General features: G+C 48.5%; 1 protein-coding gene across 1 annotated transcript in view; it reads left to right on the top strand.

Annotated features, from left to right (window-relative positions):
* The window catches only part of MAP6 (microtubule associated protein 6), an 87,988-nt gene that overhangs the window by 47,074 nt on the left and 24,993 nt on the right, over positions 1-15,921 (top strand). Inside the window, exons 2-3 of the mRNA XM_007194069.2 lie at positions 12,059-12,272; positions 14,367-14,563. Coding sequence (XP_007194131.2) covers positions 12,059-12,272; positions 14,367-14,563 — 411 coding nt within the window. The remainder of the gene's footprint in view (positions 1-12,058; positions 12,273-14,366; positions 14,564-15,921) is intronic.

Here is a 15,921-nt window from a genome sequence, read left to right as displayed (position 1 = left end):
TAATTTTTGTATATTCATTGTGTATCCAGTAACCTTGCTAAACTCACTCATTTGTTCTAGAACTTTTTGTAGATTCCTGACGATTTTCTAAATGCAAGATCATGTTATATGCAAATAATGACAGTTTTACTCTCCTTTTCTAATCTGTATGCCTTTAATTTATTTATCTTGCTTTATTATACTGGCTATGGCCTCCACTACAATGTTGAATAAAAGTGATAACAGTGGACATCCTTGCCTTATTCCTGATCTTAAGGGGAAAGCATTAAGTCTTTCACCATAGAGTATGATAGTAGTTGTAGGGTTTTTGTAGATGTCCTCTATTAGGTTGAGGAAGTTCCCTTCTATTCGTAGTTTACTGAGTTTTTTTAATCATGAAAAGGTGTTAGATTTTGTCCAACATTTTTTCTGTATCTATTAAGATGATCATATGGTTTCTGTACTTTATTCTATGAAAATGGCATATTACATTCATTTTTTTTTTTTTTTTTTTGTATCTTAAACCAAGCTTGCATTCCTAGGATAAACATCACTTGTTAAACCTTCTTATATGTTGCTGGATTTGATTTGCTAATCTTTTGTTAAGGGTTTTAATATCTATATTCATGAATAATATTGGCCTGTAGTTTTCTTAAAATGTGTTTGACTGGCTTGGTATCAGGGTAATACGTGATTTTACCCATCTTAAAATGAGTTAGGAAGTGTTCTCTCGTCCTCTGTTTTGAAAAGAGATTGTTAGGCTGGGTGTTTATTTTTTCCTTAATGTTTGATAGAATTCAACAATGTGAATTTTAATTCTAATGCTTGATAGAAGATCACCAGGGACTGGATTTTCTTTGTGGAAAGATTTCAAATGACTAATTCAGTTTCTTTACTTGATATACATTTATTCAGATTTCCTATTTCTTTTTTGAGTCAGCTTTTGTGATTTGCATCTTTCTAAGAATTTGTCCATTTCATCTATATTGTCAAGTTTAATGACATGAAGTTGTTCCTAGTATTTCCTTGTAATGGAGCTACACTTTAAAGAGTAAATTAGCATAGGTCTCAAGAAGTCATAAAATGATATTATCTTCAGCACCAGCTTTATTTGTTAAAAAAATATTTATCAAGTCCCTCCTATACACAGAGCAAAGAATGAGGAAACCTGGATTTATTGAGCACTTCACTGGATGTATCATACAATGTCCTTGGCACTTTTTATAGATCATCTCATAGGAGTGTCCTCCCAGAATTCTAGGTTTACCCAGAAGGAGGCAGCACTCTTTCCCCCCTTTCAGGGCAACTCTCAAGGTTCCCATTTCCTGTCTTAGGAACCATCTTTCTGCAAGTAATGGACACAGGTCCTTGGGGACCCAACCATCCAGAAGAGATCAGCCTCAACCAGATAACTATGGCCTTGTAGCGCAGCAACCCCTGCATTCCTGCGAATAATAAACACAGACAATAATGCGAAAGTGGGGGTTGGCAAGCAAGGAAGGGGAACTGTAATTTTCTTATAACCTCTCATCTAGCTCTTACTCGTTTCTACGTGAGGTGTATTTGTATGTGTACTTACTTTAACTACCACGTTCCCCCACTCTTATCCTCCACCTCTGCCAACTGTATGTTTCTTATTTTGGACCCTTTTTCTTCCCGACAGTTCCTAGCGTAGTGCCTGCTAGATACTGAAACCTAAATTAATTTGTGTAGAATCAAACTGACTCCTACTTTGAGCAGTTTTCATTTTTAACTATCTGTACTCATAATTCATATATATCATACTCATATATATCGTGCACATGGCTTTCTCTGTGTGAGGCACTGTTTCCCAGGTGCACGGGGGCCTGTGAGCCCCATGCAGCCCGTGACAGACTGAGACAGCAGTTACCTGCAGAATGAGCCATTTACCTAATGAGGGGAACCCATGTCCCGACACTTGTCATTGCCAACTGATGCCCATGCTAGATCTTTCCATGGAAGGGAAAGGAGGATTCTTTTCCTCTCATTCTCCGTTCACATTAGATAAGCTTCAAACTTTATATACTGACAATTTTTTTGCCCACTGTGTGCTTTCCTCATTTCAAAAAAAACTCACACATGGTGTGCATGTGTTTATTGGGTTTTAATGGATAAGAAGAGCAATCCTAAATGATTAGAATGTTGGCATTCTCTATAAGATTCCCTTTCACACAAAAGAAGCTGAAAGATGCATGCAGTACATACACATGCATAGATCATAAAGCTCCTTTCTTGACCCAGTCATCTCTGGCGGGAAGAAGCAATCATCCACTCCCCCTAGAAGGAGAGGGAAGCCTCTCTAAGCCCCCTGCACCCCACCAGGCTCAGGGATGTTCTTTTCTTTTTAATCTACAAATCCTACTTCCTTTAACCAACTCCTGACAATAGCTTGGCAACCGACAGCATTCCCTGACTGCTTCCACCTGAGTTAAAGAAGGAGCCTGCTTCCCTTCTTCTAGAACACTTTAATATAACAAGTGTGGACACGATTTTTGAACAAAGACAATGTTTCCATGGCAACATAAATTACTGATGAAAATCTACAGGAAGATTTTAAACCATTAAGATTTAAAAGTGTGGTTTTCTTCCTTCATAAAGCAGTTGAGGAATGTTGTTGAAAATTTCGTTGTCAAGAGAATTGGGAAAGAAGTATCTTTCCCAAGGACTTAGACACATAATAAATATATCTGGGGCTTATGGGCAGAGAAGTAGAATTTACATATGATTGTAGTTGGCAATAATCTATTATTCTAAGACTCCATTTCTGTCAAGAGGTGATTTGTACTAATTAACACATGTAGATATTCTTCACAGCAGTAAAATTGTCCTTCTATACTTCTGTTTCATTGTTTCTTGTAAATGTCAGGCTTTTCCAAATGAGAAATGAAGGACCAGCCTCTATTCTCTTCTTTTACAACACCGTCTCTCCAAGGCCAAACCCTCTCTGCATTCTCCTGATGCCTCCCCCCTTCCTCTTCTGGGACCTGGCTTCATCAATCACCCAGCTCTCGCCTGTCTTCAGTCTCTCCCTCTGTAACTGCTCTTTCAATATCTCCCCTTGAGTCACTGCAAGAAAATGTGCTTAAGTGGGACAAGGCCTTAAGGAGTGAACATCTGCTTAGAGTGGGCCCTCAGTATTGGGGATTCAATTAATCAGGCATTCATTGAACACTACTTTGTTCAAGTCTAACGTGAAATGCATTCAGAAATGAACCTGCCACTGGAAGCTTCTGTCCAAATTTTGTCCACATTGGGCACCAAACTGTTGACTGCAGTGGTCAGAAAAAACAATAGCTGGACAGATATTTGATGTCTGTGTAATTGTTTAGACCTTCCCACTAACTGCAAGGTCAGTGAGGCTGGAGCAGCATCTGGCTTTCACACTGCATTTCCAGCTTCGTGACTGCAATGAAGAAGACGTTCAGTCATTCTTCTTGAGCACGTGACTCTGTAATGAAAACCAAACACATTATGATACAGTTATCCACCATAGACTTGGTAATTCTGATGTTCAGGTCTTCTGCAACTAATACGTTCTCATTTAGCCCCACATCAATCCTGTGAAACAGGCCTTGAGCAAATCCTTTCCAAATGAGCTCACTGAAGTTCAGAGCAAGTGAGGGACTGACTGGAGGGTTAGAGACAAGATGGCACCCAGGTTTATTTTATTCCAGAGCCTGTGTTCTTGCCAGGGAACCACTGTCTCTCTTCTGGCCCAGGTTCTATGCTTGTTCCCACCTCCCTGCCCTCGGCCTGTGCTTCCCTGAGCCCTGGCATGTGCTGTGTGCACTGAGGCATCATTTTCTCCTGTGAGGGCCTGAGTTTCTTTGTTTCTGCTTGTGACCAGGCCCCCAGGCACGTATTTCTTAACCAGCTTTGCTGCATAGGAGGCTTTGCTACCTCTAGCGAAGGCTGCAAAATGTTCCCGCTCAGGTCCTTACAACCCGAGGATGACCGTCTCCATTCACTTGATGCCACAGCTCTGCTGGGAACTTGAACCTCCTGGGCTCTGCTCACACCAGTGCTCTCTGCCTTGCTGACCTGAACCCTGGGTTTTTAAAACTCCTTTTGATGGGAAGAATAATTTCTGATTGGGGTCTGTATTAGAATTTATTGCTATGTAACAGATTACTCCAAAATTTAGCAGCTTAAGCCAACAAACGTTAATGATCTCAGACAGCTTCTGAGGGTCAGAAATCCAGGAACAGCTTAGCTGGGGAGTTCTAGCTCAGGGTCTCTCGTGAGGTCCCCTGAACGCTTGCCTGGGGCTGAGGGTCCACTTCCAGGACGGCTCACTCATATGACTTTTAGCAGGAGGCTCGGTTCCTTGCCACATGGACCTCTCCATAGGGGCTATTTGAGTGTCCTCGTGACGTGACAGCATGCTGTCCCCAGGCTGAGTGATCTAAGAGAGGGAGAGCAAGGAGGAGGCTACAATGGCTTTGTGGTGCAGTCTCGGGAGCTACATACCATCACTTCCACCGTATTCTGTTTGTTGGAAGCAAGTCACTGAGTCCAATCACATTCAAGGGGCGGGGAATTAAACTCCACCTAAGGGAAGAATGTCAAGGAATTTGTGGACATACTGTGAGAAGTGGTATATATGCCATGAGATGCTCGTGTAGCAACTTGATGCCCCCTCCCTGGCTGGGCAGCCCAGGGACTTCCTGTTTAGCTGTTCACAGGGGTGAGGCGGAGGCTGCATTCTGAATCCCTCTCCAGGGCACAGTGAGGAGTACACAGATGCAGAAAGCCAGTCCTGACCTTCGACAAGGGCACAGCCTGGGAGGGAAGCAAGGTATCTACACAGGTGGCCTAGGACAAGCTGGAGGACAGTGAGTGCTACCAAGAGATGAAGGTCAGAGGAGGAAGGCCTGATTCAGCAGTGGGCCTGGGGACTCGCTGGAGGGGAGAGCACTGGATCCTGGCATGGAAGGTCATGTAATGCTTCAGCAACTGGAGGCGTGGAGGGAATAGTGTGCCAGGAAGGGGAACAGCACAGCAGGAAAGTGCAGCCTGTGTCTGGGGAAGGGCAGCGTGGAGTCCTCCTGGGCAGAGTCGGTGACGGTACCCGTGGCACAGTGTCGTTGTGAGGACAGCATAAGACAGCGCAGTCAGAGAGCCTGGCACGCAGAAAACACTCACTCAGTGATGATGTGGATGACTGATGAAGACAGAGAAATGAGGCTGGAATGGTCACTTGGGGCCAAGTCACAGGGCTCTGCCTATCATCCTAAGGAATCGTGACACGTGGCAACTAGAAGGGACCTTCGCTGGGACTTGGTCCTTTAGGACACTGGGAACTGCTAAGGTGTTCCCATAGGGGAGAGTGTGCTCACAGCCGAGCAGATTTATCCTGCAGCATGTCTTGGGTGGGTCCAAGTGAGGAGATGGGGACCAGGATCCTGATGCCATGGTCCAGGGAGAGGAGGTGTTGAGGGCCCAGGTGCGGTGGGCACAGGGGCTGGACAGGAGGAGGTGAAGGTAGAGCATTTGTTGACTCCTTTAAAAACTCTGCCTGGTCAGCACAATCCAAAAGCTCTACTTCAGCAGCTGCTCTAAGCGTGACTATGCTGTGATTTGAAGGTCCCGAGGGAGCAGCCCAGGCACATCTTGTCCACCAAGTCCCCACACACCGAGACGGCTCACACCGGGCCTGGCTCCGCCATCCCCGGCTGGGGCCCGGGGGCCGGCCCAGGCTCCCCTGCATAGGTTCCCCCAGCACACAGGGGCCGACAGCGGAGTCCTGTAAGGAGTCCTTATGCCCAGACCTGAACGCAGCAGCGGAGCCACTTCTCTGTGCAGTTGACTCACCCACAGAGGGACCTCATAGTCCCAAACCCATCCTCTGCCCCTGCAGGGATTATTAGGACATCAGTGATGCCCTAAGCCTCAAGTGATGGGGTCCATCTAGGGGACAGTGGGGCCTTGGCAATGTGGTTGGATCATCCCATCCCCGTGACTTCCTTACATCCCGATACAGGAGACGCCTTGGCATGAGGAACATCTCTGGGAGGCCAGCGCAGCAGCCTGCAGACGTGGATCCTCCCAGTTTGCCCAGAGCCTCACTGTGGTGTGGACCAGACAGGCTGAAGGGCGATGCTTTTTTGTGTTTGCTGCCAGGATCCAGAGTCGCTATGAGCTTGAGGTGGGTTACACACCCACCCCCAAGTGTGGAGAAGCGGACAGAACAAGACCTTTGAGTCAGGCAGACTGCGGTCCAGTAACTGCCTCACCACGTACTGGCTTGTACTGGCTTGGCTTGGTGTCCCTTCACTTCTCCGTGCTCAGTTCCTCACACACAGCATGGGGTGAATAACAGTGACCACACAGGGTGTTCAAAGGCTAAAGTAGGGTTAGATTCTTAAAGGGCTCAGCCTTTTAACAAGTAGGTGCTGGGCAAGTTTTTGTTAAGTTTTCCTCTCCTTCCCTGTCCTGATTCTCCGTGCTCCCGCTGCCCCCAGCCAGCCCCTTTCCCACCTGAGGCAGCTTCACTCAGCAGGGGCGCTAGGTGCCTCCTGTCAATCTAGGGAGGATGGATTCTGTGGAAGCTTGGGTGACTTGGCATGTTTACTTTCATAGGGGTAACTCTTCCCGACAAGGACTTCAGACTTGCGGCTCATGGGTTTTAGCGGGGTGGTTTAAGCAATAATAGAAGCTCCACGTGTGAGCAACCTTCCATGTGTGAGCAGCCTTCACAAGTCTCTGTAGTAGAACAGAACCCTTGATTTTCTTTGATTCTCCAAATGTTTCTTGGATGTTTTGCTCTATGCTATTCAGGGCAGCAGGGAAACACAGATAAACAGAGCTCAGTTCCTGGTGAAAAGGGCCTCTGGCTAAGGCAGGAGACAAGTTTGTGAGACCATCATCATTTCAGCATGATGGGCACCGGATAGAAGCATAAGATGTTCTCTTGCCTCCAAGGAGCAAGCGCTGCCCCATCTGGGCAGGCAGGAAGGGCTCAGGAGGAGGGCCAGTTGCTGACCAGAAAGGAAATCAAATAACAGCTGTTTCTAGTAAATGCCTACTGAATGCCAAACCCTTCAATCCTGAGAGGAATGTAGGAAAGATATGGAGTGTGGCTCTGAATGATGGCCCAGGGGGAGGGAAGGGCCCTGGCGGGCAGGTGGGGACTGAGGTCCTCGCCCAGCCAGGCCCCTAACCTGTAGTCTGGCACAGGGTAAGTTAAAGGATATCCCTCTGCAGCCACGCAAATGAGATTGGACTTGAAGGAGAGTTCTGTCATGAATTTTCTGTTATATATCTTATCCCTCGAGAGAGACAAACGGACTCATGAAAGAATTAAAGAATGTGAAACCGCTAGGTAACCACAAAGTTGGACAGTACAGTAGAGGGTCCAGGAGCCAAGAACTGGGAGACTTTGGGCTGAGTAATCCAGGAGGGCTTCCTGGAAGAGGAGAGCCCTGAGCTGGGCCTTGAAGAATAACTAAAATTGGGACAGTCAGAGAGGAGGAGGACACCGTCAGTGGAGGAATAGGAATAGAGCTGCCTCGCTCAGAAGTGTTCAGCGGCTCCCCAGGCCTCCCACTAGCATCCAGGCATGGCATTCCAGGCTCTGTACAGCCTGCTCCTAGCTCCTGCCCACCCGGTCACCTTGCCATCCCTCCAAGAGCCCCACCCTCCAGCTCCCTGAGCGGTTCAGCTGCTCTGTGAACCTGCCCCAAATACCTCACCGCTGCCTGATTCCCCCCACCCACTTCTCTATCTGCATCCTTCAGTGCCCCCTTCCCCACTTCACCCCTCAGAATAAAACATCCTTTCCCCTCTATCCTTCTGAGCTCTGTCCCATTTGCTTCATTCTGCCTTTTCTTAGGGTCACACATGGACAGACCCTGACTCACTAAACTTTAGAGACCTCAACCTTGGCTTCCTCCTCTCTGTGGGCCACATGCCATGGCCATGGCTGGAGTTTGGCAAATGCCAAACAAATGAATGAATGAATGATCAAGCTGAAATCTGATTGCATAGAAAGGGGAGTTGATGGTTACAGGGGACCATGAGCTCATGGCAAAAGGAACTGGACATGACTGACCTGAGAGTGTGGTCCATACTGCTCTGGGAGGAGCATCTCAGGGCTGGGGAGCTCAGGTATTCTCTGTCCAGTCTGTGTCGTATAAACCCTCCACAGCATTGCAGACAGCAGGCCAGAGCTTGCACAAGCACCTCCGGTGAGGGCCGCCAGCACGCTGCAGCTCCAGCACGTTGTCCGAGTGCAGTGGGAAGGATGTGGGCTGTGGAGCCCGACTGACCTGGGCTGAGAATCAGCTCTGCTCTTTGCCAGCTGTGTGGCCTTATGCAAGCCGCTTAACCTCTCTGAGCCTTGGTGACCCTCTTTCATAAAAGGGAAATAATACTGCTTCCTTTCAAAGTTGTTGTAAGGATTATAGAGAATATACAAAACAAAAACAACCTTCCAGCTTATAAGAGGTGACTAATGAATGGTACATAATTTTTTTATGACATATGATTAATTGTTCCATGTGGCTGGGGAAGGTTTTGTGGAGAGTTCAAAGAAAGTTCTAGGTAATAGAATTTGGGTTTAAACCTAACAGCCTGTTATAAGTACAGTGAACTTATTATGGGACTCGTTAACACATCCCACGTGAAGATGATGTACCAAAGTTGTTCAAGACCAGGGTGACCAAGCTGTCCCCACAAGGACACGTCCCATGGATAATGCTCACAGAGAGACACTTGCCAACCCACAGGGGCCGCTGCAGAGAGAGAGAGAAAGCTGCAGAAGCTGGCCTGGGAGAAATGACCCAGAATCAGTGCTTAGGGCCAGTGTATACCTATCTCAGCCCTCATTCTGCAAGCAGGCAGGCAGGCAGGGGTGGGAGCAGAGAATCCAGGTTTCTGCCATCGTATTTTGGGAGGCAGGTTGTTACTGCTTTGGCTACTGGGAGATGAAGGCCAAGTATCAGGGCCCGAGGGTGGGAGGAAGGAAGGGAGTCCTGGCGCCTCAGGCAGGTAATGGGGCCCGAGCCCCAGAGGCAACCCAGGCCAGCACTGGGTCTGTGTGTAGAGCAAAAATGGCTCAGAAGTTGGGTCATGGTAACTGGTTGAGGCTACAGAGGCGAAGCCGGGGGCAGGGGTGGGGGGTGAGGAGGGGAGGAGAGGATCAAAAAGCAGCCTTGAAGCCGAGTGGGTGGCTGCCATTAACAGAATCAGGAGGGTCTCAACCCTCCTCCCAAACCCCCTCTCTTCCCAGGTTCCCCGGTTCAGGGGGTAGTGTCCCCACCCACAAACCCAAATATCTCTCCAAGCCTGGCTTCCCTCAGCTCAGCCATGTTCGAGTCCCGCCCATTTCCCTCGACTCAGTGCCGTGTTCCGTCCCCACTGCCACGATCCTGGTTCAGGCCTCCGCTTTCCTCCCGGCTCACTGCACATCCCTTCTGGCCTCCCACTCCACCCCTCCCCCTCTGTCCCCATTCACACTGCTACCAAAGTTCTCTTCCCCAGGAAGAATCTGGCCCCATGCATCCATGGCAACTCCTTGTTACACTCCAGACCATCCCCTTGGCGTGGCTGGCAGGACCTGCATGACCTGCCCAGCCTCTCCTGTCCTTCCCCACCAAGCTTCAACCCAGCCGCCCGAGCTGCCCGCAAGTCCTCCTGGGGGGCCGGGCCTCTCGTGAGCCTCTTTGTATGGCCCCATTCTGCCTGGAAACCCGCCCTGCCACATTCAGCCAGCTCCCTGTCAACCTCCGTGACTCCTTCCAGAACCCACCCCCCAACTCCCGGGCTGGTGCAGGAGCTCCTCCCCTGTGCTCCCCACTCCCTCCTCCTTCATGGAGCCTATCTTATTGTCCTGGAGTAAACTCCAGTCCCTCCCTCTCCCACGCCTTGAGTTCATCCTGCCAGGCAGACCTTAAGCACTCAGTAAATGTTTTATAAACGAATGAATAAATGAATGAATGAATGAGTGCAATGGAGCAGTGAGGGAATCCAAGAAGAGAAGACAAGTTGGCAGGGGAGACAAGATGATTTGGTTCTAGGGATGCTGAGTTTGAGTTGGTGGGGCATTTAGAAGGAGGTCCAACTGCACTGGAAAGGCAAGTCTAAAGCTTCGGGAGGATCTCTTAAGAAACTGTGGTCAGTCTGCTCACACGTGAGCCAGTGCCCCTCAGGAGCTCAAATGACCAGGATATGGCTTAGTGTTACCAAACCAGCTTTATCAACTCAGAGACCCTCAGAGCCTGAAGGACATTATAAGGACATTGTCTGGTCAATTCTTTTTTTGACAGATGAGGAAACTAAGGCTCAGAGAGGGGAGAGACCTGTTCAGCATCTACCTAGAGGCAGAGCTAGGGCTAGAATTCGTGTGTCTCCTTGGCAGCCTGAGCTCCTCTACCGTCCCCTATGGCCTGTTGTTTGTGGTACTCATGTCTGAGCCCTGAAGGAGGGAGTTACCATGAGGATGAGAGAGAGTGCTGGAGAGCCTAACTCCACAGATATTCGTACACTGGCTCTTCCTTTCCCACAACACAGCTTCTCATGGCCCCAAATGAGGGAAGACCTGATAAAGACCTCAGAGCCACAAAGCTTATGTATTGAATGTCTTGCACTCAACAAACAGGATGGACCCTGTGGCCTACATCAGCAGCGACATTTATTTTACCCTGTTTTGAACACTGTCACCATCTACTCTCCAGTCCTGTAGCAGATCAGATATGGCTGATTAGAAACCAGGAGAGAGATTGCTATGAACAAGCAAACTGACACACTGACTCAAAAAACACCAAATAGGGATCATTTAGGGTAAGGACCAATAGCCATTCACACCAAACCCACCAAGACTCTCTTACACATCATGTATCCCAACACAAGTCCCCATGGTGACATCCGGTTGTGTTCAGTACATTTTGCTTATTTATGATCTGCAGGCATTTAGACATTTCATAAGGATTTTCATCTAAAGTGATTGAGATTGTTAAGGTTCAGGTAGCACAAGAAGCAAGCCCTCTGCTATTGAAGAGAAGTATTAACTTTAAAGATTCAGGATTACAAAGCATCTTCATCATGACAAAGGAAGGAACAGAACTGGCATTTTTTTTTTTTTTTGATGGTTGTTGTGTATTTTTGTAGAGTTCTTTTTTTTTTTTAACATCTTTATCGGAGTATATTTGCTTTATAGTGGTGTGTTAGTTTCTGCTGTATAACAAAGTGAATCAGCTATACATATACATATATCCCCATATCTACTCCCTCTTGCGTCTCCCTCCCACCCTCCCTATCCCACCCCTCTAGGTGGTCACAAAGCACCGAGTTGATCTCCCTGTGCTATGCAGCTGCTTCCCACTAGCTATCTATTTTACATTTGGTAGTGTATATATGTCCGTGCTACTCTCTCACTTCGTCCCAGCTTACCCTTCCCCCTCCCCGTGTCCTCAAGTCCATTCTCTAAGTCTGTGTCTTTATTCCTGTCCTGCCCCTAGGTTCTTCAGAACCATTTTTTTTTTTTTTTTTTAGATTCCATATATATGTTTTAGCGTACGGTATTGGTTTTTCTCTTTCTGACTTACTTCACCCTGTATGACAGTCTCTAGGTCCATCCACCTCACTACAAATAACTCAGTCAGAACTGGCATTTTTCGTTTGGCCACAATGTACCAGGCACAATGTCCAACACATTGTCTCATTTAACAGTCACAGCTCTCTAACTTCACACACAGCAGCATTTGGTCATACGTGTTGAACTCATAAATGACTGAATGGGTTGAGTTTTTTCAGCCTCATTTTAGGTATTGTGAAAATGAGGCCTAAAGATGAGAACTGCCTGTCCATGGTCACACAGTAGGAGCTGGGAGCCCGCGCTCTTTCTCTGAAGTACTGCTGCTGTTGTCACAACCTGCCTTGACCGGGCAGGAAGGAACACTTACCCTTACGCAGGAGGAGAGTGAGTTCACTCTTCAGCCACACATCAGTCAGCATGACAAGCACTAACTGAGAACCTGCTGTGCTGGCCGCCCTGTGCGAGAGCACTGCTTCTGGATATACGATGTATTGTATCACTTAGGCTTTCTTTGATTTGCAGGAATGAATTCAGAGCATGGACTGACATCAAGCCTGTGAAACCCATAAAAGCCAAGCCCCAGTACAAGCCGCCAGATGATAAGATGGCTCATGAGACCAGCTACAGCTCCCAGTTCAAAGGGGAGGCCAATAAGCCAACCCCAGCTGACAATAAGTTCATTGATCGCAGAAGAATACGCAGCCTCTACAGTGAGCCCTTCAAGGAACCGCCAAAGGTGAGACTGAACTTCTGGGGACCCATCAGCACTGTCCGGCATGGAGGGGTTAACTGCAGCAGAGATTGGGGGGCGGGGAAGGGGGTACTGCCAACTCTGGCCCCGCCCCCAAGGGCTTCTTTAAAGCCCCTCCTTTCCTTCACAGCACACAGAGACAGAGGGGCTTCTTACCAGGGACCTTTGCTAAATTCAAAGTGAATTTTTAAAGGAACATTACCTAAAATGAAAACAGCTTAAAGACTGGTAGGTTTCCAGAGAGCTAGCTTCTGATTTTGAGAACCCCCCCCCAAAAATGGCAGAAAATCTCACATGAGCCCTAAATCCCCTTGTCTTAAAATAACTGTGCTTTTGCCCCTGAAGTGCTGACCCAGCCTTGGAGGTTTCCTTGCCTGACTTCTTTCCCACCCAGCCCCTGCCTCATCCTCAGCTCCAATCACTGGACACTTCTTGACCTCCCAAATCCCTAAAAATCACCTGCCTTTTGTTATCCTTTCCCTCCAGGCAGCAACAATCCTCAGTCTGTCACAATACACCTGTCACATCAGCTTCAAGATGTGTTCCAAGTAATTTGGTACTATAATAAACAGTTTGTGAATGATTTTCATTTCTAAGTAAGTTACAATGGATTCAGGGATTTTCCAATGACAACAGAGCTTTGCCTTATTTGCATCGCAATATGCATTCATGAGAGGGAGAATCATGTTGGAGACTCCGCTGCTGGGGCAGGAATCATACATGCCATAGCTTATTCTATGATGTCAAGCCATACGGAATTGTGCAAATATCAGCTCTCCTCTCTATAATAGCAGTAAAAGTCTGAAAACCTAAGAGCCTTTGCTCTGCTTTGCCTTAAAGTCTTGCAGTCAAGTGGAGTCTCCTCTTTGGCCCAGGACTGGTTTACAGGTAAGGCAACTACCCAACCCAGTTTGCCTGGACTACTCCAGATGAAGCATTGAAAATTCCATATTCCATGAAAGCCCTCAGTCCTGGGCAAACCAGGACGATCGGTTACCTTATTTACAGGTCAGAGGTGACTGAAAACCCCTAGACTTCATTGAGTGGATGACCCAGCCTGTGAGGCCCAACATCATCTCTGCCCACCTTCCACAGATGAAGTGGGACCCAGGACATGGGGTTGACTTTGGACAAAAGAAGATTCAAGTAGAGGAGGGAGGGAAGATTGGGGAAAGTAAATCCAGAGGTGGGTGGGAGGAGGGTGGCATATTGAGGGATCATACCCAGTGGCCCAGAGTTCTTGAGAAAGAGAAGGAAAGACCATCTTCCAGGAATGAGGGGGCAGAACTAGCAGGAGGTAGCTTGGGGAGAGTGAAGTGGGCTTGAACGGCAGCTCTGGGGAAGTCCGTGTGGGGAGCCAGCCAGAGGGGAGGAGGGGATGGCTGGACAGTGCTGAAGGCCTCACTGGGCGAGACTGCCCGCCCAAGCCTCTCAGTGAGGACGTTTGTCCACAGGAGCTCAGAAGCAGGAAAGGCCGGCTCCTGCTGTGGTAGTAAACCGCCCAGAATCTCAGTGTCTTCCTTCAGCAGAGGTTTATTTCTTACCAGTATGGGTCCACCATGGGTGGGCTGCAGCTCTTCGTTGGCACCTCTTCCGTCTGGAACTCAGGGTGAAGAGCAGCCTCTCTGTGGCGGAGGAAAGGGGCACATTGGGAAGCACAGGCTGACTCTTGATCTTCTGTCTGGAGGTGACCCGTCACCTCTGCTCACATTTCATTGCCTAAAGCCACTCACATGCCTGCCTGAGTTGAGCAGGATGGTGAGGTACAGCCCTCCTGCGGGGAGGGGCAGCAGGGAGCGCATCACAAAACACAGCCCACCTGGCGTGGCCCGGGGCGAGGGCTGGCAGTGGGGGCCAGTGTGGCCGGCGAGAGGGCGGCCGGAACGGCTGAGCGGGGGCTTCAGAGGGGAGATGCCGGATGGCCTAGCGTCACTGAAGAGGCTTTACATGCCATGCTCCTCAGAGTCCTGTGCTGTTAACTGTTATCCTTTCACTAATCACGTCTGCTCTCTAAATTCGCCCTCCTACTCCCTCCCCTTCTGTGTTTCTGTTCGTCTGTCCGTCCGTCTCTCCGTGCAGGTGGAGAAACCTAGTCTCCAGAGTTCCAAACCAAAAAAGACCTCCGCGAGCCATAAGCCCCTGAGGAAGGCCAAAGACAAGCAGGTGGTGTTGGGCCGGGCCACCAAGAAAAAGAGCGCGGAGGGCGCCAGCGCTGCCCTGCCTGCTGACAAGGAGCAGAGCGCAGAGATGAACAATAAGCTGGCTGAGGCTAAAGAGTAATGCACTGCACTTCCCTTGCTTCTTCTCTCCTTTTTCTTTTTTCTTTTTCACTAACCAACAAAAAAGGCCACAAAATTGATTAGAGGCTTCCCATCTGCCTGGGTCCTGAGTGTCCTAGGAGCTCTTTGGTTTCTTTGAACAGACGGATCCTGTTTCAGAGACTGGGCGGCCTGCCTCCCGTGCAGTTCTAGACCAGGTCTGCACCACGGGCCCCTGGACCAGCCAGAGCCTGTGTGCAGGGCGGTGCCTCCTGGCGGGAGAGAATATACCCGCCGAGGGAGGCCCGGGGACGACGGGGGAACCGTCCTGGCGGTGCTTAGACATGAACGTAGGGCGTCCTCCTCCTGTTCCTCCCCAGGGTCTGTGCCAGTGATCAATTTTGAACTTTAGGTAAAAGTGTTCTTTTCCAAAATTCACGCGCTCTAGAAGCTTGACCTGGGCTTCGGCAATTGACAAAATTTGTGGAAATACTTAACAAGCAAACAAAAAAATTCTGGCCTTCGTGTCAATAAAATGAGCTGTGTCTGTTAAGTTTAAGTAATTTTTCTCATAGACTCTTCTGTTAGGAACACGTGACTGCATTTCGTCTCCTATCAGTGGGCTTTAGATTGTATACCGAGTAAACGACGCGCCACTGATGACCAAAACTAGGCCAGGGCAAAAGGTCAGGTGCTGTAGGTACGCTCCAGACATCGTAGGAAGATGACGAAAATGAGAAGATTGTTTTCCTGTTAACTCTCCGCCTATCCAGTGCTGCGGATTTTGCAAAGTGACTGGTCACAGAGGAACCAGGAAGAAGGTTCAAGGTGTAAGGATAGTGTATTTAGAATGTGGCTTTCTGGCTTCTGAGAAACACACAGCAGGGAGCAGATGTAGTGGCCACTGTGACAATGTTTACTGTTCCTGCCTGGACTCTTCTTGCTCTGTTCCTCGGAGAGGACAGGAGATGCTGAACTTCAGGTTATGGGAAATTTCTATGACTTAGCCTAAGACGAGGAAAGTTCCCTGCTGTGTGATTAGCAAGCATTTTTGACCTCATTTCTGAATAAAAGCAGCTCTCCCTGTATTGTGTGTCTCGTGTCTGTGTGGCCAAAGCTGCCAGTGGCAGCAGTGCCACCTTAGTTGTGCTAGAGTTGTGTTGTAGGCATTAGCCAGGGAGTTGTGGAAAGACCCCACGTACCTACCAGAAAAATTACGTTTGCAAACCCCGTGGTGGCGTGTAGGTTGCTCAGTACTCTTTATTTCTCATGTCCCCAGGGTGCTTCCTGTCGCCGGCATTCTGAAATCGCTGGGCTGTTGTGTGACACCAGCCTCTGCTCAGGCGTACTTTTCTTTTGTAATAAAAGTGGTAATG

Source organism: Balaenoptera acutorostrata, chromosome 9, assembly GCF_949987535.1.
Source record: "Balaenoptera acutorostrata chromosome 9, mBalAcu1.1, whole genome shotgun sequence".
Lineage (NCBI taxonomy): Eukaryota > Metazoa > Chordata > Mammalia > Artiodactyla > Balaenopteridae > Balaenoptera > Balaenoptera acutorostrata.
Note: the sequence above shows the minus strand (reverse complement) of the source record. Positions and strands in the feature narration are given on the sequence as shown.